General features: G+C 46.4%; 1 protein-coding gene across 3 annotated transcripts in view; it reads right to left on the bottom strand.

Moving 5' to 3' along the window:
• The window catches only part of JSRP1 (junctional sarcoplasmic reticulum protein 1), a 176,753-nt gene that overhangs the window by 55,282 nt on the left and 96,966 nt on the right, over positions 1-24,505 (bottom strand). For 2 of the 3 annotated variants that reach the window (XM_078670987.1, XM_078670984.1), the window contains exon 2: positions 13,248-13,294. The exons of the other annotated variant lie outside the window; for it this stretch is intronic. In XM_078670987.1, the coding sequence (XP_078527113.1) occupies positions 13,248-13,286 (39 nt within the window). In that variant the 5' untranslated portion in view covers positions 13,287-13,294. The remainder of the gene's footprint in view (positions 1-13,247; positions 13,295-24,505) is intronic. 3 annotated transcript variants of the gene reach the window in all.

The raw sequence follows: 24,505 nt of genomic DNA, 5'->3' as shown, positions 1-24,505 counted from the left end.
TTTTATATTCTTTGTTTATATACATATATTTTTCATAATAATTTTTGTGAATGTTTTTGGGGATTTTAAAAGTTTTATATTTTATTGATTTGGTAACTTTTTTACATCTTTTGCAACTGATTGGTTAATAATTTTTATGTTATACATATATGTATATTTTTTTTGAATAGTAGTAGTTTAAAAATATCATCACATTTAATATAATGTAACATATATATATTTAATAATAGTATTTCATAATATATGTATATATAAACATACAGAAACATGTATATATGTTTCAATATTGTGTCAGTGGTCCCCTGCATCCTAGCACTTATCCTAGCGCTGCATCCCAGTCCTTCATCTTAGTGCTGCATCCTAGACTTGCATCCCAGTTCTGCATCCCAGTTCCGTATTCCAGTCCTACATGCTAGTTCTAGCCTATCAGGAGTAGCAGACAGAATTCCCGGGTAAAGCACAGGTCTTACTATTAGACAAATCAGTTTTAAACATTGTATCACTCCTCTACAGCCACAGACAAATCTTTTGGCTCAACTTTCAGGCAGTGAGTGAGGCAGGAAGCAAAGAAGAACTTAATTGGTTGCAATAAAGCGCTTAGACGCCTCAGGGCATTAATACGCTATTTAAATAAAATTAACATAACATAACATAAAGGAAGAGGAAGGAGAAAAATATACGTGAGTTTGCAATAAATGGGAGGCATTAAAAGGTGAAAGAACAAAAGATTAAATTGGAAAGAAAAAGAAATGTAAAATGGGACAGAGAGAGGAAAACTGGGAACGGGACGAGAAGAGAGGTATGCTACAATATTCTGGGTTTACGGTGAATGTGTAAATGAAAGGTGGAACTCGTAGAGAGGCATAAATATATAACCTGGGTTCATTTCTTCCATCAGTTCGATCTAAGATAGTGCATTGTGTTGTTCCAGAATGACTAGCTTTAAGATGTAATGTATATAAATGTAGCTTGTGTGAACAACCTGGAAATCTGGAGTCGATCTGGACCTCCCAGACCTAGACACCGTGAGCACTCCTGTTTCCCAAGCCCATGTGTTAGTAGCACTTCTGAACTAGGGTCTTCCAGTTGCATTCTGGGACTGGTAGTCCTGATTTTATAATGAGATAAACACAACTACAAATCCTGTGATGAAAAGAAAAACCTGGACTGGATGAGCCGCTCACACCCAAATTACAACATATCTGGAAGAAGCAAATCTGCTTCACTCTAATCAATCTGGCTTCAGAGCTCAGCATTCCACAGAGTCTGCTCTATTAAACACAGCGGAATCCCTAAGAGCAGCACTTGACCAAGGAAAAAGAGCAGTCCTGGTCTCACATACCATCCTTGTGGACCTTCTCGCAGATCTCGGCATCTCCGGTACTGTCTTAGCCTGGTTAAAGAATTTTCCTGCAAGATCGCAGACAAGTGATCACGCTAGGAAAATACAAGTCACAAGAAAAGGCAATTCCTTCCAGAGTTCCTCAGGGGTCAAGTTTACGCCCTACTCTTTTAAACGCATATATGGTTACACTAATCAGGCTGATTTCGTCCTTTAACATTGAGACTATCTCATTTACGGATTATATGCAGCTAATTCTGGTCTTGGACAACAACACCACGAAGGCGGAAGAAAATCTTCGCCTGTGTCTTACTGCAACCTTTGATTGGATGAGGAAAAACAATCTTAAGTGCAATTCCGAAAAAACTGAAATTCTACCTTTGGGCAAAGAAAAAATAAAATTCTCCCAAACGTTGGTGTCCAGTAAACACCACCCCTCCTCCTAACACAGTAAGCATGGTTAGGAATTTGGGAATAAAATTCGACACCAACCTTTCCTTTAAACAGCAATCTTTAGCAGTGCCTGGCACATACTTTCACATCATCAAAAGCTTAAAGATTTTTTTTGATTTGCTGCCCATCTCAGCAAGGCAGACATTTGCTGTAGCCTTAATTAATTCTAGGCTAGATTACTGCAAAAGCTTATAGGCAGGCACCAACAGGTCAGTCCTGCACAAGCTGCAGATGGTTCAGCATGCTGCAGCATGATTAGTGCCGAGGTGCCAAAGGAGGTCATCTGCATCGGAGGCGCAACAAAAACTTTATTGGCTGCCAATTCATAAACTGGTCCTCTTCAAGGTCCTTATTATCACCTTTAGAGCCTTCTACTCCATGGGCCCTCAATATCTTTAAGCCAGACATAAACGATACACTTCCTCTCGTAGTTTAAGATCATCAAACGCCAAACTGTTGAAAATACCAGCTTTTAGATTGGATCTGAAGGGAGGAAAATCACTAATAGTGATAGGCTCAAAGGCCTCGAATAAACTTCCTGTTCATCTTCGTCAGATTACATCTGAATCTCATTTTAGGAAGAACTTAAAAACCTGGATCTTTACCGCCTCTGACACCCTGTTCAAGTCTCTGATCTGATTCCCTGTCTGCCTTTATCGTTTGCAATTAACTGGTTAGTCTACCTCTCCGGGTTCCAAACAGCGGCAAGATGCTCCTTGGAGTGAAAGTTGCGCTATATAAATGTTGTCTTACATTACATTACATTACAAGTAGGAAGTGTGAGCCCCCTGGACACCGATGGTCTAGAGAGACAGATCTTGTTGCTGGGAATAAAGAGGACAGATGTGATGAACACATTACAGAGCCAGATCCTGCAATGAACCCTGCTTAAAGCTGCTGACAGCTGTGACTCAGCGATATAATTATAGCCCAGCCTGGGATTACAAACCAATGTGGACGAAATGTCCTTGCGTTCTGTAATGCGTCTGGCCTAGTTTGCAGTGCGCGATAACGGGTAATTTTGTGCATGCTGCTTACATAGCCTGAATGATATTCCTTTATATCAATCGAATGCATGGACATAGCTGCATGTGGGGCAGAAGGTGTAGTTGCATGAGTGGACCACTGAGCCTTGCTTATTGCTGTATTTTATCATTTAACCAACAGCCGGGGGAAGGGACAATTCCTTCCCTGCGGTAGGGCGCATGACACACCGGCTAAATTACTGATCTAGTGTAGTTTCAGATCTCACTTCCATGGATTTCTGTCTCAATAGCAACACCACACTCCCCATCCCCCACAACACCCATTTAAAATTGGGCCTGATCTTCCCCAAATCATGAGGGACAATTTTGGAGCCTCCTGGATTGTCAGACAACAGCACTAGGCATTCTGGGAACTGTAGTTTCATACATCCCAGCAGAGGTACAGGCATCCAGGACTGGGTGCGCTCCTCCCTGGATCACTGCTGTTTTTATCAAGAGCGCCAAGAAACCGATGGTGATAGTGCGCTGTATAAATATTTTTAATAGAATAGAATAGTAAGGGAGTCCTAAAACCCCTACAAACGCTGAAAATCACACTCGTGGCACGAGGTCTGATGACAGCTAGGCAAGAATAGGCAGATGAATGGGAAGCTGCACACAGGGGCGCTTTTCCACCATAACGTACTTATGCCTAGGGCACAAAATCCCCTAGCTTAACCTTTCTCAGACCCTATAATACAATTCTATTGCGCCAAGGATTTCATGTGTTAGCACTCTCATACAACATCATTTCCCTGGGTGTGCTAATCTATTTTTTTCCCATAAAGAAATGCATGCACGATCTCTTCTTCCTTAAAATTGTAAAAACCTTTCTGGATGAAGGCATTTTCTCACCATGTTGAGTTAATAACGGTGATAGAGTAGCTCTGAAATCTGGTCAAATATCACCATTTCTCCCAAAACCTTGGAAGCAAATGACTGTCAGAATGTTGGACAGATATTAAAGCTCTCATTCCTGGACAAAAACCATGAAAGACATAGAAACATGTACGCCATGTCAGCAACGTTCCACACATTCAAATAAACTGCACTTCCAGTAAAGTACGATGCATCACAAACAGCCATTCTCTCAACGAAAGATCTATACTCTCACCAAAGGATTCATCCTCTCACTAAAGGATTCATCCTCTCACCAAAGAGTCCATCCTCTCACCAAAGAACCTATCCTCTCACCAAAGAATCTATCGTCTCACCAAAGAACCTATCCTCTCACCAAAGAATCTATCTTCTCACCAAAGGATCCATCCTCTCACCAAAGTATCTATCTTCTCACCAAAGGATCCAACAAATAATATATCCCCTCTCCAAAGTATCTATCCTCTCACCAAAGAATCCACCCTCTCGCCAAAGGATCCATCCTCTCGCCAAAGGATCCATCCTCTCGCCAAAGGATCCACCCTCTCACCAAAGGATCTATCCTTTCACCAAAGGATCCATTTATTTTCTCACCAAAGGATCCATCCTCTCACCAAAGGATCCATCTTCCCACCAAAGGATCCACCCTCTCACCAAAGGATTCCCCCTCTCACCAAAGGATTCCCCCTCTCACCAAAGGATTCCCCCTCTCACCAAAGTATCTATCCTCTCACCAATGAAAGGATCCACCCTCTCACCAAAGGATCCACCCTCTCACCAAAGAATCCATTTTCTCACCAAAGGATCCATCCTCTTACCAAAGGATCCATCTTCCCACCAAAGGATCCCTCCTCTCACCAAAGGATCCACCCTCTCACCAAAGGATTCCCCCTCTCACCAAAGGATTCACCAAAGGATCCATCCTCTCACCAATGAAAGGATCAATCCTCTCACCAAAGGATTCATTCTCTCACCAAATAATCCATCCTCTCACCAATGAAAGGATCCATCCGCTCACCAAAGGATCCATCCTCTCACCAAAGGATTCATCCTCTTACCAACTCTCAAAGGATTCATCCTCTCACCAAACAATCCTCACCAAACAATCCATCCACTCACCAAACAATCCATCCACTCACCAACAAATCCTTCTTCGCACCAAAGAATCCATTGTCAGGTTCTAGCGCAGCCGCACCTTCCTGGCCCTTTAAAGACTACAACTCCCATGAGGCATAGGGCCAGGAAGCACGTTACTAAAGGAGGGCTGACACGGAAGACGTCATGCGTGATTTGTTGTTTTTGTGTTCCCGTTTCCGGGTTTCCGAGTTCCCGGCTGGAGGAAGAGTGTAGGCACAGGCGTGTTTAAGGACACTGACTCGTCGTCAACAGAAGGTGTCCGGATACGCTCCGAGTCTGAGAGAGCGTTCGCTGGCGGCAGACGTTTCCCGCTTCACCTGGACACCGCGGGGAAGTTGATAATATCCTAGGGTGAGCGGGCGCAAGGCGGAAAGGCTTCCCGTCTAAACTTTGTGGCAGTGGCATTTTGCATTCAGTAACGGCTGTTACTGGATGCCGACTGATAGTAAGAGCGGAATGCTGTGGTTAGCGCCACGCATTACCTTTACGAAAACAGGGATTGGATATTCCATTAATTAAGGATAATATTCTATGTCTTGTGGATTACAATTGCCAAAGCGGACAGCGGTGGTCACACATACTACGCTTTGCCGTGTTTGGAAGACTTGTTTGGGCTTGCTGGATTTGTTATTTTCAGAGCTGAAGGTGTGGTGAAGGAACCACATTGTTACAGTACCTCTGATTCTTGGATATTAGGAAGGAAGGAACTAATCTTTTCCACATTAGTTGTTTTGGGTATTATTTAGTGCTTCATTCTTTTACTTTGAATTCATAAAAGCTCTGTGAAGCCTCTTTAAAGAGAAAAGAGTTTCCTTCATTGTTCAGTTTGCTTTCTTGGGATCTGGGGTATGTTGGCATCCATCTACATACTACCTTAGTTGTTGAACCCCGTAATGAGGCTATTAACCTGTATTCCTTATTTTGCATAGGTTGGGAAGTGACTTGAGAACCTGATGGGATGCTTGCAAGAGCAGGGAATTCAAGGTGCTCACTCAAGGTGAATAGACAAGAATTAGCGAGATAAGATGAGAGTAGACTGTATAAGTGAATGAGTATTAATCGTGTACCTTATCTTGCAGGTTTCCCTTCCCCGCTGTTCCCTTCCTATCCTTCCCTCGCCCGATCACTCTGTATATTATACATCAGGGTGTTTATGAGGTCAGGAGGTGGACCATTCTTCCTGCATCTGGATTACGTGGAGTGCGACCTGACAGAATCACGCACCCAAGTATTTCACTCCGCCTGGTCCAGTTATAGCAAGCATGGCCACCATGGAGGATGTGCTTCATGCCTTAGTCTTAGTTCAACAAGAGTTGGCGTCCTCTAAGGCAGAGACAGCTGCTTTAAGAGATAAGGTAGAGCAGCTTACGAGGAATCTGTTTAATGCCTCTTCAGCTGCATCGCAAATACAAGTAACAGTACCCCCACCCATTCCGTTAGCTAACCCTGAGAGGTATGCAGGAGATCCCCGTAAAATACAGGTGTTTTTGACGCAGGTGATGTTACATTTTTCCTGAAAGCCTGCTTCTTTTCCTAATAACCACTCACGAGTGGCTTTTGCCATTTCATATTTGGTAGGGGATGCAGCTAATTGGGCAGTGCCTTTGGTTAAGAACATTGATGCGGTATTGTCCGATTGGTCTGCTTTCAGGGCTGAATTTGAACGGGTATTCGACCGTCGAGCTACTACCTTTAGTGCCGACCGAGAATTACTGGACCTAAGACAGGGGAAGGGGGATTTGATCACTTATTTGACTACTTTTAACCGTTTGGTGGCGGAGGCTGAATGGCCAGGGGAGAAACGTATGTCTCTTTTTTATCAGGGATTGCGTGAGGAGTTGAAAGATGTGGTGGCTCAGATTGATCCCCAGCCTACCACCTGTATAGACATGATTAATTTAGTTTACGGTTGGATAGTTGTATGGCTGAAAGAAGGGGTGAGAGGAGGAAATGGGAGAAAGGGTATTACAGATATGAACGACCTCCACGCAGAGTAATGGGGATACCTGAGGCCGGGGCTGAACCAATAGAAATAGGTGCCCTCAGAGCTCCACTGTCAAGAGAAGAAAGAGAAAGCAGGAGGGTTCTAGGTTTGTGTATGTACTGTGGGAAAAAGGGGCATTATGTAAAGGAATGCCCTTCCAAACCCAAGACACCTACTACCTGGGCAAGGAATAAAAGGGTGGCAGTATCTACCACAGTTAATGAGTCAGAAAGAAAACCATACCATGTTAATGAGGAAAACGACAACCAGGGTTGGAAGCTCCCTTCCCTTTCCACTTGGGGGTTAGGAGAGACTGAGTCACACATAGTGCTCTCTATGAGCCTTGAAAGCAAGCAACAAGACCATCAGGTTTTGGTAATGTTGGATTCAGGGGCAACAGGTAATTTTATAGATGATGGTCTAGTAACTCGTTTGGCATTGTCAAGAGTACCAAGGGAAAATCCTGAAGAAGTATTGTCCGGAGATGGCCAGCCACTGAAGTCCGGTCTCATCACTGAAAGGACAGACGAGGTCATACTATCAGTTGATTTTGAGGGCGGACACATCGAGGAATTAACATTAAACATCATAGATGCTCCTGAGTACAAGGTGATTCTAGGAATGCCATGGTTATGCCACCACAATCCTGCTATAGACTGGAAGACCAAATCCCTTCGTTTTCTGTCAGATACTTGCCAAACTCATCTAGTCCCCTGTCCCCCGTCACAGGTAGCAGCTTTGACCCTTCCATTTCTTGTGGCTACAGCTGTAGAAAAGGAAGTCTTATTACCAGAGGAGTATTGTTTCTATTGTGATGTATTCAGTGAAATCAAAGCGGAACAGTTGCCCCCTCATAGGGAGTATGATTGCCGCATAGACTTAGTGGACGGAGCTACCATACCTACCTGTAGAGTATACGCATTGTCAGTGCCCGGGACCAAACATTTGAAGGAGTACTTAGACCACTATCTGGATATAGGGTTTATTAGGCCTTCTCGTTCCCCCCGGCCTCTCCTTTGTTTTTCATAGCTAAAGCCAACGGTGATCTAAGGGCTTGTGTGAATTATCGAATGTTAAATAAAACCACTTTCGGCAATCGATATCCTCTGCCCCTCATTTCAGTCCTACTGGATCAAGTGAGGAAAGCCAAGATCTATACCAGGTTAGACCTGAGGGGGGCATACCACTTGGTAAGGATTCGCGAGGGGGACGAGTGGAAAACCGCCTTCAAGACACGTTATGGACTGTACGAATACTTGGTCATACCGTTCGGCCTTTGCAACGCCCCGGCGGCTTTCCAATTCTTCCTTAACGATGTCTTGAAGGACTATGTAGACCACTTTGTAGTGGTTTACATTGACAATATCCTGGTGTATTCAATGGAGGAGTCATGTCACACTGATCAGGTCTGCCGGGTGTTGGACAAGCTGCGTGAGCACAGGCTGTTTGTGAGGCTGAGCAAGTGTGATTTTGGAGTGACAGAAGTGGAGTTTCTAGGGGTAATGCTCAGTACTGGGGGCTTACACATGTCAGGGCGTAAGGTACAAGCAGTACAAGATTGGCCAACCCCGAGAAATGTGCGAGAGGTCCAATGTTTTCTTGGATTTGCAAATTATTATCGCAGGTTTATTCTTCATTTTTCGCAAGTGGCAGTCACCATTACCAAGTTGTTGAGGAAAGGGGTGCATTTTGTTTGGTCCAGAGAGGCTGAGGAGGCATTTGACTGCTTAAAGAGGTCATTTATCACTGCTCCAGTGCTTTCCCATCCCAACTTGGGGCATCCGTTTGTGGTGGAAGCCGATGCTTCCGATGAAGCAATAGGGGCAGTATTATCGCAGAGGGACCAGAACAAAGGGCAACTCCATCCCGTAGCCTACCTATCCAAAAAGTTGAGTTCTGCTGAAGCTAATTACACCATAGCTGAAAAAGAACTCCTGGCTATAAAGAGGTCGTTCCAGGAGTGGAGACATTACTTGTGGGGGGCATGTCATCCAATCACAGTCTACACAGACCACCGTAATCTTCAATATATGAAGTCAGCCAGGCATCTTACGCAGAGACAAATGCGGTGGATGCTCTTCTTTGCAGAATTTGATTTTGTGGTGACATTTCGGCCAGGCAGTGAGAATCGCAAGGCAGATGCTTTGTCTCGGCAGGAGTTGCTGGCCATACCTCGGGATGAAACACTCATGCCATCATACAACCATCTAGGGTGGTATGTGTTGTTCGAGCTGAAACCTTCCTGGAGGAGGTTAGAGGCCAACAAACCAATGATGCATGGGAGGCATGGGCAGAACAGAACGATGTGCGCTCCGTGAAGCAGGGTTTGCCTTTCACGACAATTAACTGTATTTACCCACCATTGAGTTGTAGAAGAAGGCTTTTACTTGGTGCCACATTATACCCATGGCAGGTCATCCAGGCTTACGTAAAACCATACATTTGGTTCAGAGACATTTCTGGGGGGGAACTTTAAGTAAAGATGTTGCTTTGTGGGTAGCACGCTGTGATCAATGTGCGAGCGCAAAAGGGGAAAATACTAGGAAAAAAGGTAAACTCATGCCAATGCCTACCCCTCAGCGTCCTTGAGAGAACATTAGTCTGGATTTTGTAACCGGGCTGCCTACTGATCAAGGTAGACAGCCTTACGAAGATGGGGCATTTTATTCCTTGTAAGACTCTCCCCACAGCCGGGCAGACCGCCCAACTGTTAGCTAGTAATGTCATTCGATTGCATGGGATCCCCAAGGTAATTATTTTGGACCGAGGCCCACAATTCATAGCGCGTTTTGGGAGAATGTGGTGTCAAGCATTGCATATCAATTCAGCCCTTTCTACTAGCTTCCATCCTCAGACTGACGGTCAGACCGAGTGGTTGAATCAAACCCTAAAGAAATATCTTAGATGTTATTCTAAGGAGGCTCAAGAGTCTTGGGTGGAGCTGTTGTGCATGGCAGAATTGGCGTATAACAACGCTTGGCACTGTTCTACAGGGGTGTCTCCTTTCAAAGCCAATTATGGGTATGATGCCAATACCTTGCCAGTTGATCTGCCTGATGACCTCAGGAATCAACCCTCGGTTATGGAACAAGTAAAGATGCTACAAAAGGTTCATAATAGTGTACGGACACATTTGTTGAAGGCCAAGCAGGTTTATAAACAGTGGGAGGATCGCCACCGAATAAAAGGGCCTCAGTTTAAGGTGGGGGACAAGGTGTAGTTGTCAACCAAGAACATTAGATTCAAACTTCGTAGTGTATTCCACCCTAGGTATATCGGACCCTATCCAATTGTTAAACAGATTAATCCTGTGGCCTACAAACTGAAGTTGCCCGGGTCTCTACGCATTCACCCTGTGTTTCATGTCCATCTGCTTAAACCTGCTCTTACGACCAGAAGGAGGGCGCCTCCACCGGTGGTGTGTGATGGTGGGCTTTAGTATGAGGTTAAATGCATTCGGGACTCCAAGTTTCGTAGGGGTGTGCTCTGGTATCTAGTGTCTTGGAAGGGTTATTGGGTGGAGGGTGATTCTTGGGAACCATGGCGTAATGTGCATGCCCCGAGGGCTGTTTTATCTCTCCATCTGAGATTCCCGACCAAGCCTGGTCCTGGAAGGCGCTTGGTGGGTGGGCCTACTGTCAGGTTCTAGCTCAGCCGCACCTACATGGCCCTTTAAAGACTACAACTCCCATGAGGCATAGGGCCAGGAAGCACGACACTAAAGGAGGGCTGACACGGAAGACGTCGTGCGTGATTTGTAGTTTTGGTGTTCGATTTTCCGAGTTCCCGGCTGGAGGAAGAGTGTAGGCACAGACGTGTTTAAGACTCTGGCTCATCGTCAACAGAAGGTGTCCGGATACGCTCCGAGGTTGAGAGAGCTTTCGCTGGCAGCAGACATTTCCCACTTCACCTGGACACCGCGGGGAAGTTGATAATATCCTAAGGTGAGCGGGCGCGAGGCGGAGAGGCTTCCCGTCTGAACTTTGTGGCAGTGGCATTTTGCATTCAGTAACGGCTGTTACTGGATGCCGACTGATAGTGAGAGCGGAATGCTGTGGTTAGCGCCACGCACTACCGTTACGAAAACAGGGATTGAATATTCCATTCATTAAGGATAATATTCTATGTCTTGTGGATTACAATTGCCAAAGCGAAAAGCGGTGGTCACACATACTACGCTTTGCCGTGTTTGGAAGACTTGTTTAGGCTTGCTGGATTTGTTCTTTTCAGAGCTGAAGGTGTGGTGAAGGAACCACATTGTTACAGGGACTCTAGATTCTTGGATATTAGGAAGGAAGGAACTAATCTTTGGACATTAGTTGTTTTGGGTATTATTTAGTGCTTCATTCTTTTACTTTGAATTCATACCAGCTCTGTGAAGCCTCTTTGAAGAGAAAAGAGTTTCCTTCATTGTTCAGTTTTGCTTTCTTGGGATCTGGGGTATGTTAGCATCCATCTACATACTACCTTAGTTGTTGACCCCTTAATGAGGCTATTAACCTGTATTCCTTATTTTGCATAGGTTGGGAAGTGACTTGAGAACCTGATGGGATGCTTGCAAGAGCAGGGAATTCAAGGTGCTCACTCAAGGTGAATAGACAAGAATTAGCGAGATAAGATGAGAGTAGACTGTATATGTGAATGAGAATTAATCGTGTACCTTATCTTGCAGGTTTCCCTTCCCCGCTGTTCCCTTCCTATCCTTCCCTCGCCCGATCACTCGAACATTCTGTATATTATACATCAGGGTGTTGGTGAGGTCAGTGGACCATTCTTGCTGCATCTGGATTCCGCGGAGTGCGACCTGACATCCATCCTCTCACCAAAGAACCCTGAGGCAGAAGCCGCCTAATTCTATAAATCCCAAACTCAGAAAAGCCAGTTATGTTAAAACAGGCCTTCTCATTCCTAGCTACAAGGTTATGGAAATCTATTCTGGACCACATATGAACCATCTTGCATTCAATAAGGCCTTCAAAATGCACATCTTCAGGCTTTATCTCCCAGACTAATCTCCTCATTTGGACCTTCCTTCTCTCTACAACCCTGTTTTGTAACAGTCATGTACTACTATGTTTTATCAGTAAAGAGCAACATTTCCACAAGGCTAGGTAAAAGCTATGGGAGTAGCCACATATTTGAATTCAAACTCAGAAGGAGAGCTTAGTAGCAGCAACCATCACTTGTTCCTAGGAACTAATCTAAGAATTATCCTCACAAAATTGAAATTACTGATATTGTTCCTAAAAACATCTAAAGCGCACAGCCCCGAGGGTCTTTCTTGATGTCTACTTAGCCTAAATTTAGGTGGGAACTCAGAGTTTCTTCTTCATTGGTTTCAAATGTAATCTGAACACTGTATGTAGCTTTACTGAGTTAAAGGAACAGCAGAGAGAATGCCAAGTGGAGGGCCAAGTAAAAGCTCAGGATCCTAAAAGTGGGCTTTTGTTCACCCACCCTAATCCCACTAGAAAAACTGTACACCAATCCTCTGCTTGTGCAACATTACGTTAAAGAAAAGAATGTACTTTCCTATTCGAGACAGGTTTAGAAAAAATAGATAAATAAACAAACTGTATGATTCAGAACCACTTTACTTATGGGGAGATCCATATGGATCAACCTTCTTTTGTTCTGATCATTTGTGGATTTTAGGATGGTGTTCAATCTGGTGGATTTCGGCAATCAAGACTAAGCCGATGAAAATCTGTTATCTCAAATATGACAATGCCTTTAATGGAACTGGGTTCATTTCTCTCAAGATCAATCCCTTTAATGGGTTTAATGATATTTTACCCTTACACCGCCAGTGCGCAGAAGGTGGTCATCGCAGAAGATATACTTCCTCGGAAACTGGGTTCTTTGTTCAAGAACATTTCAACTTACACTGAAGACTGTGATAGTGAACTACTTGGACAAGAGTCTGAAGAATTACATACACATACTGCTAAATATGTTGAAGAAAATAAGTCCTGAGTAACTTATGGTAAAACCAAAAATTAGAAGTATAGAAAGGGGCTAAGACAAAGAACCTTTAATTAGTTTGCTTTAATGTGCACCTTTCACACAAAATGGGAGCACAGAGGGATACAAGCAAATAAAAGGGAGGGAGCACTGCACTCAAACACAATAAGGTAGCTTGCGTGAGGAGACTCATGATTTGTCAAGCAGACACAATTAAGCACCTAGTAAAAACATTGGTTTTAATTGAATCTGTATCGTATACACTCCAGTTTTGTGGGTCAGATGGTTATACTGGCCAGCTACCATACCATACATTGCAATTTTAATGGGTGGGTTCTTAATTTGTTTGTGAAGAGATTGTCCTTGGGAGTGTAGGAAATAGGATTTTTTTTGTTATTGTGTTGTTTTAATGTGAAGCCAAATCTTGTTTGTGTCCAGTAGTTATAAAGAAACAGCAACAACTTACCTCGGATCTACAATTTAGATCCTCTTTGCTTTTTGACATTTGAACATCTGTAAAAACAAGAGAACATACTAGTCATGGCTACTATGAATAGTTTGTAAAGCCGCAATTCAGCAAAGTTGTACACAGAGTCGTACAAGGTAAAGAATGGATTTATTAGAATTGGTGACAAAATGCTGACGATTTCAGTTCTGCCTAACTTTGCTTCTTCAAAGAGAAAATAGAGACAGAGCCAACTAAGGAACAGAAATAAGAAAAAAAATATCAAACAGTCATATGAAATAAGAGACGGGGCACGTGGGTGGGTGGAGTGAGTTAATAACGGAGAAAGAGTAGCTATCGGTAAAGGTAAACCACTTGCTCTACCAACCTATAATTCTTATGGTTGAGTCCCCACCTCTGCCAGAAGGATAAGCCTTGAAGGCAGGTGAGAGTGGCATAGCGAAAAGAAAGCATACAACAAGAACCTAAATAAGCGTCACTTCGAGCTCCAAGTACAACAAGTCATTTGTTATAAAGGAATAGATAGAAGGCCAAGTAACTCCCCTGAGCTTGACAGCTGTGGCAGCTGCTATCCTGCTGGAAGGGTCTGGATGGGAAACAGTGTTTACAACACTGCCATTACATTGCGTTCCTTTACAATGCGGTCGTTACAACGACCGTATTGTTAGAACGCGATGCCTTTACATCGCAAGTCATTCGATCGATTTGCTGTAGGGGGCGCTTTAACCTAAGGATTAGTATAATTTACAATTCCAACACCTTCCCTACTGTTGTGCAGGCTAGAGTTGGAATATTCAATTATACTATTCCTAAGTCCAGCGCGCCCCCTACAGCAAGTCGATCTAATGACTTGCGTTGTAAAGGTATTGCGTTCTAATCACGCGGTTGTTGTAATGACCGTGTTGTGAAGGAACGCAATGCAATAGCATGTGAGGTAACATGATATATTCGTCTGGATAGCTTCCGGGATGAATCTTTTTTTTTTTTGCAGTCATAGAAAAAAAATTATGTGATTCGTGGAGAGACTTCATTACCAATAGTTGGCACCAGTAAAATCTACAAACAACAAGTCATATAATGGTAGTTTGGCAGAGATTACATTCATAGAAACTGGGGATCCTTTTATGGTGCAAACAGGAACCATGTGGAGAACTCAGGAGTCTAGCTTTTAGTAATAAATGAAACTCTAAGACTATCAAATGCAGAAACACATATTTGGAAAGTCTCATGCCATAGGTCAAGAGCTACTGGATAGCCACCTGCATAGGCTGCAACCGGTGACGCACATCCATCTACCAGATAGCATGGTAAGTCCTTCCTGGATACTAGCTACGATTCTAAAAATTAACTTCTGAAACAAGAACCTCTGTCCAAAACATACTCTCCAAGGGTAATGATGGGCACACCACTAGGCTCTTTGCTCATAAACATATCTTTTGAACTGCAGGGCCCACTGAGAAAGCGTTGTGCTTCTTGATTGACCCTCAAATGCTAGATTTAAACAAAAAGTGCAAAGATAGGTTATACTAGCACCTCATTAGGAAGGAGCAAACAGAGGCAGACTAAATTGAGTGGCAGGTGCAAGGATTTGAGTCTCAGTGTGAGCTGTGGCACCGGGGATCACGAGCAACTACAATTTCTGAGACACCACCAATGCAAAGCAGCAAACAAAAAAAAATCTAATCGGGACTTGCCGGGACAGGAAGCACAACCTTGTCGTGGTGTTGTATACGCTCACGCTCTGAAGGTCTTCCACTTGCAGGGTTCCAATGACTGAGGCTAAGGGGGCCATCTTATAGTCACCATCTTTTCAATGGCTTGGAAAGCTTGGTCCTCTGATACTTCACAGAAGTCCCAGACACATGAAGGCATTCCTGTGTAGTGGGTTATTGGCATGTGGGCGGTAACAACTACTGGAGGTGCAGGCCATCCCTTCTTTTTAAGAGTAAACCGCTCTCGCTGGACTGCCTTCGAGATCGACCCTGAGACTGGAAACAAGGACCGCGTGGTCTGTTGTATGCCGCAAGAGCTAGTGCAACACCAGCAGCCACCATAACAGAGTCAGTAGGTGCTTGAGCATTAAAAAGATGAAGGTGAATGATGCTGGGAGCAAGGCTGAAGACAGGATATAGCACGAAGGATGCAGCAAAGCTCAAAACTTCTGCAGCAGTCGCTTCCAAAGAAGAAACACTAGTGGCCCAAGCAGAAAAGGTGCTGTGGCTGACCAAATATTAAATATCTCCTCCTGCTTGGGTAAGACCCAGAGTGAAGCTTAACTAGACCAGTTATATCGGATCAAAGTACAGCAATGAAGAGTCAGGGTGCTCGCTCAATTGTGGATGAAGAAATGAAAGTGGAGGACTGGGGGTGGTTCCCTTGTTTTAATGCTTCTTTCGCTAAGAGCGGGAGTTGCTTCTCCTCCCTGCCCTTCATGATCACGCAAAAAATCCAGGGCCTTTGAATACGGTGCTCAGCACTTTTTATTCCATATGTCTCAAGACCTTAAAGTGCATCTGGAACCACATGGAGAAGGCTGGGCATAGTATCCAGGCACCAGGCACACACCACATACATCTATCAAGGGGTCATCCCTGACATTAGTTTTCTGCACTTCAGTCACAGTCAGAGGCAAAATATTGGTGGGAACATGGAATCACCAAAAAGAGAGAAAAGACTCAAACACCACCAACAAAGCTGACATAAAAAAAAACAAGAGACCACAACAGGATCCAGCTTCGTGAAAGGGTATAGTTCAGTAGAGGGAAATATGAGGGAAGAAGTACCAATACGTAAACCCTAAATTTATGTCCACAGACTTCAGGGGGGATATCAGGGCTCTGTTTTAGTGTTTGCATATTAGAAAAGCATTGCTTCCTCGTCATGCTTCAGTCATACAGAGCTCCAACACCCATTAATAGAGGTGATAATGGAAACTGATCTACTTTAGTGAGGTGCAGAAATTTACAGATGGCTCAAAGTTGTTCAAACATCTGGAGTCAGATAAGACCGATGCAGCACACTGGATCTACAGACCACTCTTTTTGAAAATGCCCAGTCTTCGTGGTTCCAGAGATTTTGTTACCAAGACACAGCAGCTTGGACCACGACACTACTGCCACCAGTTGATTCCTCCACTCCAAAAACTCTCCACTGTGGACATACCAGGTCATCTCAGGATATAAGCAGAACAGCCATCACAAATTAGAGGGAGCTAGAAAGCTCTCGGTGGGGCCTGGGGGAACAATGGCAAACATGGACTATGATCCGCAATGCAGCTAAATACCATAGGAGAGTGAACCAATAACTAAACACACAACATTTCTATCCCAAATAGTAATAACCTTACAGAGAGATCAAAGCAGCTGGATAGTTTACAACCCAACTACATAGAACATATGTGCAGTTTTTGCAAACTACATATTAAAACAATAGCATTGAATGAGAATTTAAGGGAAAAAAGCACGTTACTGGACTGTCAAAGGAAAGTTTGTCTTATTTAGATATCTCAGTGCACCCCATCAGAGGGAAGGAGTAGTTTCTGTCCTGTAACTCCAGTTCTGTAGTAGGGGTATCTCTGTTATAGTCATAATCTAGTGAATAGTTCCGCCCATGTGCGTGGACCCCGGAGCAATCAAAAATAATCTCTTACAGTGTCAAAAAATGCAGAAATGCATAGACACTTAAGAGAGAATTTAAAGACAGATAATGCAGCCAAAAAGGCTACACTGTCCAGTACTTCAACTAGAAATTCCACCATAAAATCCACAAAACAGCAAAGCCTGTACAGATTTCCCTTGCTTAACAGCAAAATCCCTCAGGAATGATAGAGAGAAGAACCTGGACAGACAAGCCCCATAGGCTGCCATTATGTGGCTTAAATAGGATACTGTGCCTTTAAGGAACCTTCCAGAACCTTCTCCCAGTATCCCAGAATGCATAGCAGGTCCAACTTAGCCTCAGTTCTTTTTGAAGGCGTAAAAAACGCCAGACCTGTAGCATTATGAACATGAATAACTCTCCACCGGGGAGGCGGGAGGGCGCTTATGACTATAACAGAGATACCCCTACTACAGAACTGGAGTTACAGGACAGAAACTACTCCTTCTGTAGTAGGGGATCTCTGTGTATAGTCATAATCTAGTGAATAGAATGGCAAGCCCATCCCCACACCAAGCGGCGGTGGAGAATAAAATAACGCCACTACTGTGCGAACAGATTCCGCAGCGAAGCCTGCCCAACCTGAGAGTCTGCCCTGGCATCAGTGTCCAGGCAGTAATGCTTAGCAAAGGTATGGACCGACTTCCAAGTGGCCGCCTTGCAGATCTCTGCAATGGGAACATTACGGAGCATAGCTGTCGTAGCAGCTTTGCCCCTGGTGGAATGAGCCTTAGGTTTGCCCCCTAAGGTCTTATTAGCTTTGCAGTAACACAACTGTATGCAGGACACAATCCACCTCGAGATGGACTGTTTAGAGGTAGCAAGACCTGTCCTGACTGAGCTATAATTGATGAACAATTGGTCCGACCTACGAATATCCTTAGTCTTATCAAGATAAAACTTCAGCACCCTCCGCACATCCAGGGAATGTAAAGACCTTTCCGCTGGAGATGAAGGATTCTGAAAGAACGTAGGCAAAGTGATAGTCTGGTTGATATGAAAATCAGAAACAACCTTGGGAAGAAACTTAGGGTGAGTACGCATAACAACCTTAGCATTATGAAATACAGTATAAGGTTCCTGGCAACACAATGCCTGAATCTCACTCACCCTGCGGGCCGATGTAATGGCCACGAGGAACGCCGCCTTCCAGGACAGGTGCTGCAATGAAGCCTTATGAATGGGTTCAAAAGGCTCCTTCATCAATCTGGACAGCACCACATTCAGGTCCCATGAAGGCGAAGGAAGCCTGACAGGAGGGAACACTTTCTTCAAGCCTTCCAAAAAGTCTTTGATCACAGGGATCTGGAAAAAGGAAGTCTGCGAAGGGCCTTTCCTGTAGGCAGTCAAAGCAGCCAGATGAACCTTAATGGAATGGACATTAAGGCCCGACTGCGCTAGATGTAGCAGATATGGAAGGATGACATCTTCCTTGCATGTCGTAGGGTCATAGTTCTTAGACCTACACCAGATGCAAAACCTCTTCCACTTGTAAGCATAAGAAGTCCTAGTGGAAGGTCGCTTAGCCTCCTTCAGTATGTCCATACAATCCTCTGGGAGATTCAAATGGCCATATTGCACTATTTCAGGAGCCATGCCGCCAAACTCAAAGACGAGAGGTTGGGATGCACCATCCGCCCCCCGAACTTCGTGAGAAGGTCCGGCCTGCACGGCAGCCTCATGTGAGGAAGGAGAGATCGGTGAAGCAGGTCCGTGAACCACCACTGTCTGGGCCATTCCGGGGCAATCAGAATCATTCTCGCCCTGGATTGGGACAGCTTGATGAGAACCGCCGGAATCAGGGGAATTGGTGGAAAAGCGTACAGAAAGCTGTTCGACCAGTTGATCCATAACGCGTTCCCCAGCGTCCCCGGCTGGTAGTACCTGGAGGCGAAGCCTCGGCATTTGCTGTTTTCGGCGGTGGCGAACAGATCTACGTCTGGAGTTCCCCACCTTGTGAAGACTTCTCCTAGTACTTCGTCGTTTATGACCCATTCGTGGTTTTCCTGAATGAGTCTGCTCAGTTCGTCTGCCTGAACATTCTGCACACCTGGCAGATGGGTGGCCGTTATCGACAGTCCTCGAGCCAGAAGCCAGTGCCAGATCGCCTGCGCCTCCTGCGACAGAGTGCGCGATCTCGAACCCCCCTGCTTGTTGACCTAATACATCGTTGTCGTGTTGTCCGTCTGAACAAGCAGAGAGTTGGTCTGAAAGGACGGATGAAAGGCCTTCAGTGCCAAGTGAACAGCTCTGAGTTCCAGGAAATTGATGTGGTACGTGGACTCCGTCGGGGACCACGTCCCTTGAATTTGTAGGTCTCCGGAGTGCGCTCCCCAGCCCTGGAGAGACGCATCCGTCACGATGGTTTGTGTGGGAATGTCTTTGTGGAAGGGAACCCCTCTGAGGAGATTCTCCCTCGAGCACCACCACTTCAGAGACTGAAGAGCATGTAGAGACAGTCGTATCTTGTCGTCCCAAGATCCTCTCCTCTGGTCCCACTGATCCTCCAAGCACTCCTGCAGAGGTCTCATCTGTAGCCGTGCGTGAGGAGTGAGGAAGATGCAAGAGGCCATCGATCCCAGTAGAGAAGACACCGTCCTCACTGTCGTAGATGGAGTGTTCATGAGAGCCTGAGCCTTCCGAACGAGTGATAAACGTCGCTCTTCCGAAGGAGACACGCTTGCTGACAGCGTATTGATGGAGGCTCCCAAGTACTGGATGCACTGGACCGGAGTTGGGACAGACTTGGACATGTTGATGTGCAACCCCAGCTTGTTCAAAAGAACGCACGTCTTCTGGAAGTGTGCCTGAGTTTCCGAGAAGGAGGAGGCCTTGATCAACCAATCGTCCAGGTACGGGTAGACAAACACCTTGTTCTTCCTCAGGTGTGCCGCTACCACTGCCATGCATTTCGAGAATGTCCTGGGTGCAGACTTCAGCCCGAAGGGAAGCACCGTGTACTGATAGTGGTTGGTGCTGACTTGAAATCGCAGAAACTTCCTGTGTTTGCATGCAATCGGTACATGGAAGTATGCGTCCTGTAGATCTATGGCACACATCCAGTCTCCTCGTTGCAGCTGGGGGTAGATCTGATGCAACGACAGCATGCGAAACTTTTCTCTGCGAATCCACTTGTTTGCCTGTCGCAAGTCCAGAATGGGCCTGAACTCGTTCTTGTCCTTTTTTCGGACGAGAAAGAACCGAGAGTAAAGACCTCTTCCTCTTTGAGACAGAGGTACGTCCTCTATCGCCCTTTTCCTCAGCAGGATGTCTGCCTCCGCCTGGAGCTCGCGCAGTTGATACTGCGAGCTGACCGGAGGGATCGATGGAGGAGGGCTGATGAACCGAAGACTGTATCCATTGCAAACAATATTCAGCACCCACTTGTCCTGAGTAATTTTTCTCCACTCTGCCAGAAAAAATTGAACGCTTCCCCCCACCGGAGCGGGTAACGGACGAGGGGGAAGTAACCGCTCAGGGTCGAGACCCGGCCGGGCCCTTGGTCGCGGTAGAGGACTGTTGTCTACCTCTACCCCCTTGGCGTTTCTGGAAGGGCCGCCTGTACTGCTGCTGCTGTTGCTGCTGTTGATGTTGTCCAGCAGACTGTCCCCTTCCACGACCCTGCGACCCAAACCGACGTTGGAACTGTCGGTAGGGTTTCTTCTCCTTGGGCTTCTCCAAGCCCACCGCCGTCAGGGTCTCCGCCTCGGCCTTCATCCTGGCCATCTCGTCATCAGCGTGTTTTCCGAAGAGGGTATCTCCGGAAAACGGGAGATTCGCCACGCGTTGCTGTGCTTCCGGTTTCAGTGACGTCAACCTGAGCCAAGCATGGCGTCTCTGGTGAATCCCGTGGCAGTATCTGTGCGCTGACAGCAAGGAGATGTCCGCTGTGGCGCCGATGGCCTGGTTAGAGACCAGCATCCCCTCCTGGACGATCTCCATGAAGTCCTCCTTGCGGTCTCGAGGGACAAGGTCCGCAAACTGCTCCATCGAGTCCCACAGTGCCCGGTCGTAACGCCCCAAGTCACTGGCGGCCTTCATTGAAGAGGCGGACGTACCACACGCTTTACGACCAGCAGAGTCGATCCAGCGGCTCTCCTTGTCCGGAGGCACCGTGGACGCAGGGGAGGTGGCATGAAGCTTTCGGGCAGCCGTCACGATCACCGAATCCGGTACCGGGTCCTTCCTCAAGAAGGCTGGGTCCGAGTCCGGAGCCCTGTACTTTTTTAGGATCCTGGAAGGCGCAGACTTCACCACTGCCGGCGTCAGGAATAGCTGTTCAGCTGGCTCAAGGAGCCCTGGCACCAGAGGTAACAGGGGGCGAGACAAGTGCCTTTTGTGTAATGTCTCAAAAATCACAGAAGTAGAAGTTGTAGGCGCTTCAACCTTGATTCCCAACTTCGCCGCTCCACGCAGGAGAACCTCCTGAAACGTGCCAATATCGTCTATAGGAGACACCCTAGTCTCCGGCGAATCAGACAACGTGGGCGAGTAAGAACGGGTCCCAGAAGCAGAACGTGACCTGGACCGACGTCTCTTATGGTGATGCCTGGATCTCGATGAAGATCCACGTCCACTCCTCGATCTGTCCCGTCTCCCCGAGCGAGACCTCGACCTCTTGGGTCTCGGACGTTCCTTCGGCCTCCCCGGGTCAGAAGTCCTAGGCTTCTTAGGAGTCTTCTTCGGTGGCGTCGGAAACTTGGGCATCGACACCGCCCTCGGCGGGACCGGGGGTGGAGGAGTAACCGGACGCGGGGTCTGCGGAGCCGGCATCGGAGGTGGGGTCGGGGCCTTCGGAGGCGGACCCTTCGGCAAAGGAGGCCGCGAAGGAGGTGCAGAGGGCTTCTTCGGGGTATCCACCCCGGAATGCGCCGTTCCCGGCGAGCCACCATCCTGTCCGGACCGTGGGGAGCCCCCCACAGTCCTGGGCCTGTCCTTAGGACCCCCAGACGCCGAAGATCGGTGCCCAGACGACGACCGAGGGTCCTTCGACGTCGAGCGGCCCTTCGGCGTCGACCGTTTCTCACTTCTCGACGTCGAACCGCGTCTGCGTCTCGACGTCGACCCCGACCAGATGGACGAACCATGAAACCTCGACGACGGGCGATGGTGCCTCGACGGCGACCTCGACCTCTTCGCACGTCTCGACGTCGACCTCTTGGATCGTCTCGACATCGACCTCTTGGACCGTCTCGACGTCGATCTCCTTGAGCGTCTCGACGTCGATCCTTTCGAATGCTTCGACGTCGACCTCTTCGGCGCCGGAGACTTCCTCCGTCTCGACGGCGGCCTCGACGACGAGGATCCCTTCGACGACGATGTCCTCGACGGCGAACGGCGGTGTCGCCTCGACGGCGAGCGCCGACGCCGGGCCCTCCGATGTCGACCACTCGACGCCGACACCGACGACGAGGAGATCGACACCGGCTTCGACGGCGGCCGGAACACGTCCCTCGACGTCGACGGGCGACGTTTTCTCAACCCAGAGCCCTGGGGAGACCGGGAACTGGCCGTTGACCGTCCTCTCGACGTCGTGGTCAGAGCAACTGACCCAGACGGAGATCTTGGGCGAGGGCTGGACTTCCTGCCCCTGGGGAGCCCCCCAGAGGCCTCAGCATGGGCAGAAGGAGCCCCTCCTGACCCACCTCGTGCCTTCAACCTTCTTTCTTCAAGTCCCTGAAGTCTGATCTTCTTCCTCTCCTTCAGGGTCCTTCCAGAGAAGCCTCTGCAGATCACACAGTCCTCAGGGATGTGGGAAGAGGGAAGGCAGAGAATACAGACCTCATGGGGGTCTGACTTGGCCTTCTTCCTTGAGCACTCCGGGCATTTGTCGAATAATGCAGGCATTATGGACAAAAAAGAGTGCAGAAACTCAAGAAGAAAGTCACCAAAGTACTTTAAAAGCACCAAAAATCGAATTTAGTGTAAAACACCAACAAAACCCTTGAAAAGGGAGAGCTCAATGCTCCAGGGTCCTGCTTGCAGGAGCCGGAAAAAAGAACTGAGGCTAAGTTGGACCTGCTATGCATTCTGGGATACTGAGAGAAGGTTCTGGAAGGTTCCTTAAAGGCACAGTATCCTATTTAAGCCACATAATGGCAGCCTATGGGGCTTGTCTGTCCAGGTTCTTCTCTCTATCATTCCTGAGGGATTTTGCTGTTAAGCAAGGGAAATCTGTACAGGCTTTGCTGTTTTGTGGATTTTATGGTGGAATTTCTAGTTGAAGTACTGGACAGTGTAGCCTTTTTGGCTGCATTATCTGTCTTTAAATTCTCTCTTAAGTGTCTATGCATTTCTGCATTTTTTGACACTGTAAGAGATTATTTTTGATTGCTCCGGGGTCCACGCACATGGGCGGGACTATTCACTAGATTATGACTATACACAGAGATCCCCTACTACAGAAACAGCCTTTACAACACAGGCCTTACCAAGCAATGCCTTTACCTTGCATACTTTACCAGGCATTGACTTTACAATGTGAGTGCATATATGTGTATTTACATATATATGGTCCGATTCCTCCTCACACGTCGTACCAAGGATGACAGATGCCGGAGGATGTTGTTTATTAGACAATTTATTAAAGCCTTCTGTCTACACTTAGGACTGCTTTTAGTTAGAGCATTTCTCATTGATTTTGCTCTCCTGAATGTTAAACCTGTATTTTATTGTGCAGAAATACTTATATTGAAAAATGCAATGCTATATGTGCATTTGATTCAATTACTCACCTAATACAGAAACAACGAGGGCGAAGAGTAATGCAGTCTGTCTTCCCTGCTCCAGATGAAGTATTTTGTGTGTACTTTTAAATTATGTAAGCCATGTGGCGCCTCTGTTTGTGATCAAGGCTGCAGGGCAACCCAAACACATCACTGGTAGCAAAAGAGCACTTTCATAAAATGACTAAAGAGCAACATCCTTCGGTGTCAGGGAGTATTGGTACAACGTGCAAGGATGCAGCGAAGCATTTTTGCGGAGGGTGCTGACTCCGCTAATAAACCGACACGTCCTTCGTTCTGGTGCACGGTAGTAGCCAGCATCTCTTGCACCTTGAGAATATATATATCAGGTCAGATGATATAGTATATTTTATAATTGACTCGGTTCCTAAAAGTAGAAGGGGAGGAAATAGAGAACTTAAATTGAGGCAATTGAAATCCAAATACATTGTAATTCTCAATACAAGAATACCAAATTATTTGAATTCAGATGAAGAACTATATGTTCCCATTTAAAGGCCATATGAAGTTTACAGTACAGTTTCCTTGATTTGGTGTAGACCAGTTTTAGATAGATGAACTTAATAACAATGTTTAGACCAGGCGCGCAACACCCATTGGGCTCACCGGGCTTCAGCCCCCCCCCCCGTCGCCTCCTCTGCCCGGGCTAAGATGACACGCACTGAAATCATTAACTAACGCTGCGCATCGGAGCCGAGAATGTGATTTTTATAATATACATTCTGAGAGGCCCAGCAGCCCGAGCAGACAGCCAGCCTCTGAACAGTTTCCTCGAGTGAACCCCCTGCCCTGACCTCTTGTTTTCCTTTAGAGTGGCGCAGAGGTGAAATCCTTGCCTGAAGGCAGGGATTCACC

The sequence above is a fragment of the Lissotriton helveticus genome, chromosome 12 (assembly GCF_964261635.1).
Source record: "Lissotriton helveticus chromosome 12, aLisHel1.1, whole genome shotgun sequence".
Taxonomy (NCBI): Eukaryota; Metazoa; Chordata; class Amphibia; order Caudata; family Salamandridae; genus Lissotriton; species Lissotriton helveticus.
This window is presented reverse-complemented; position numbering and strand designations above follow the sequence as displayed.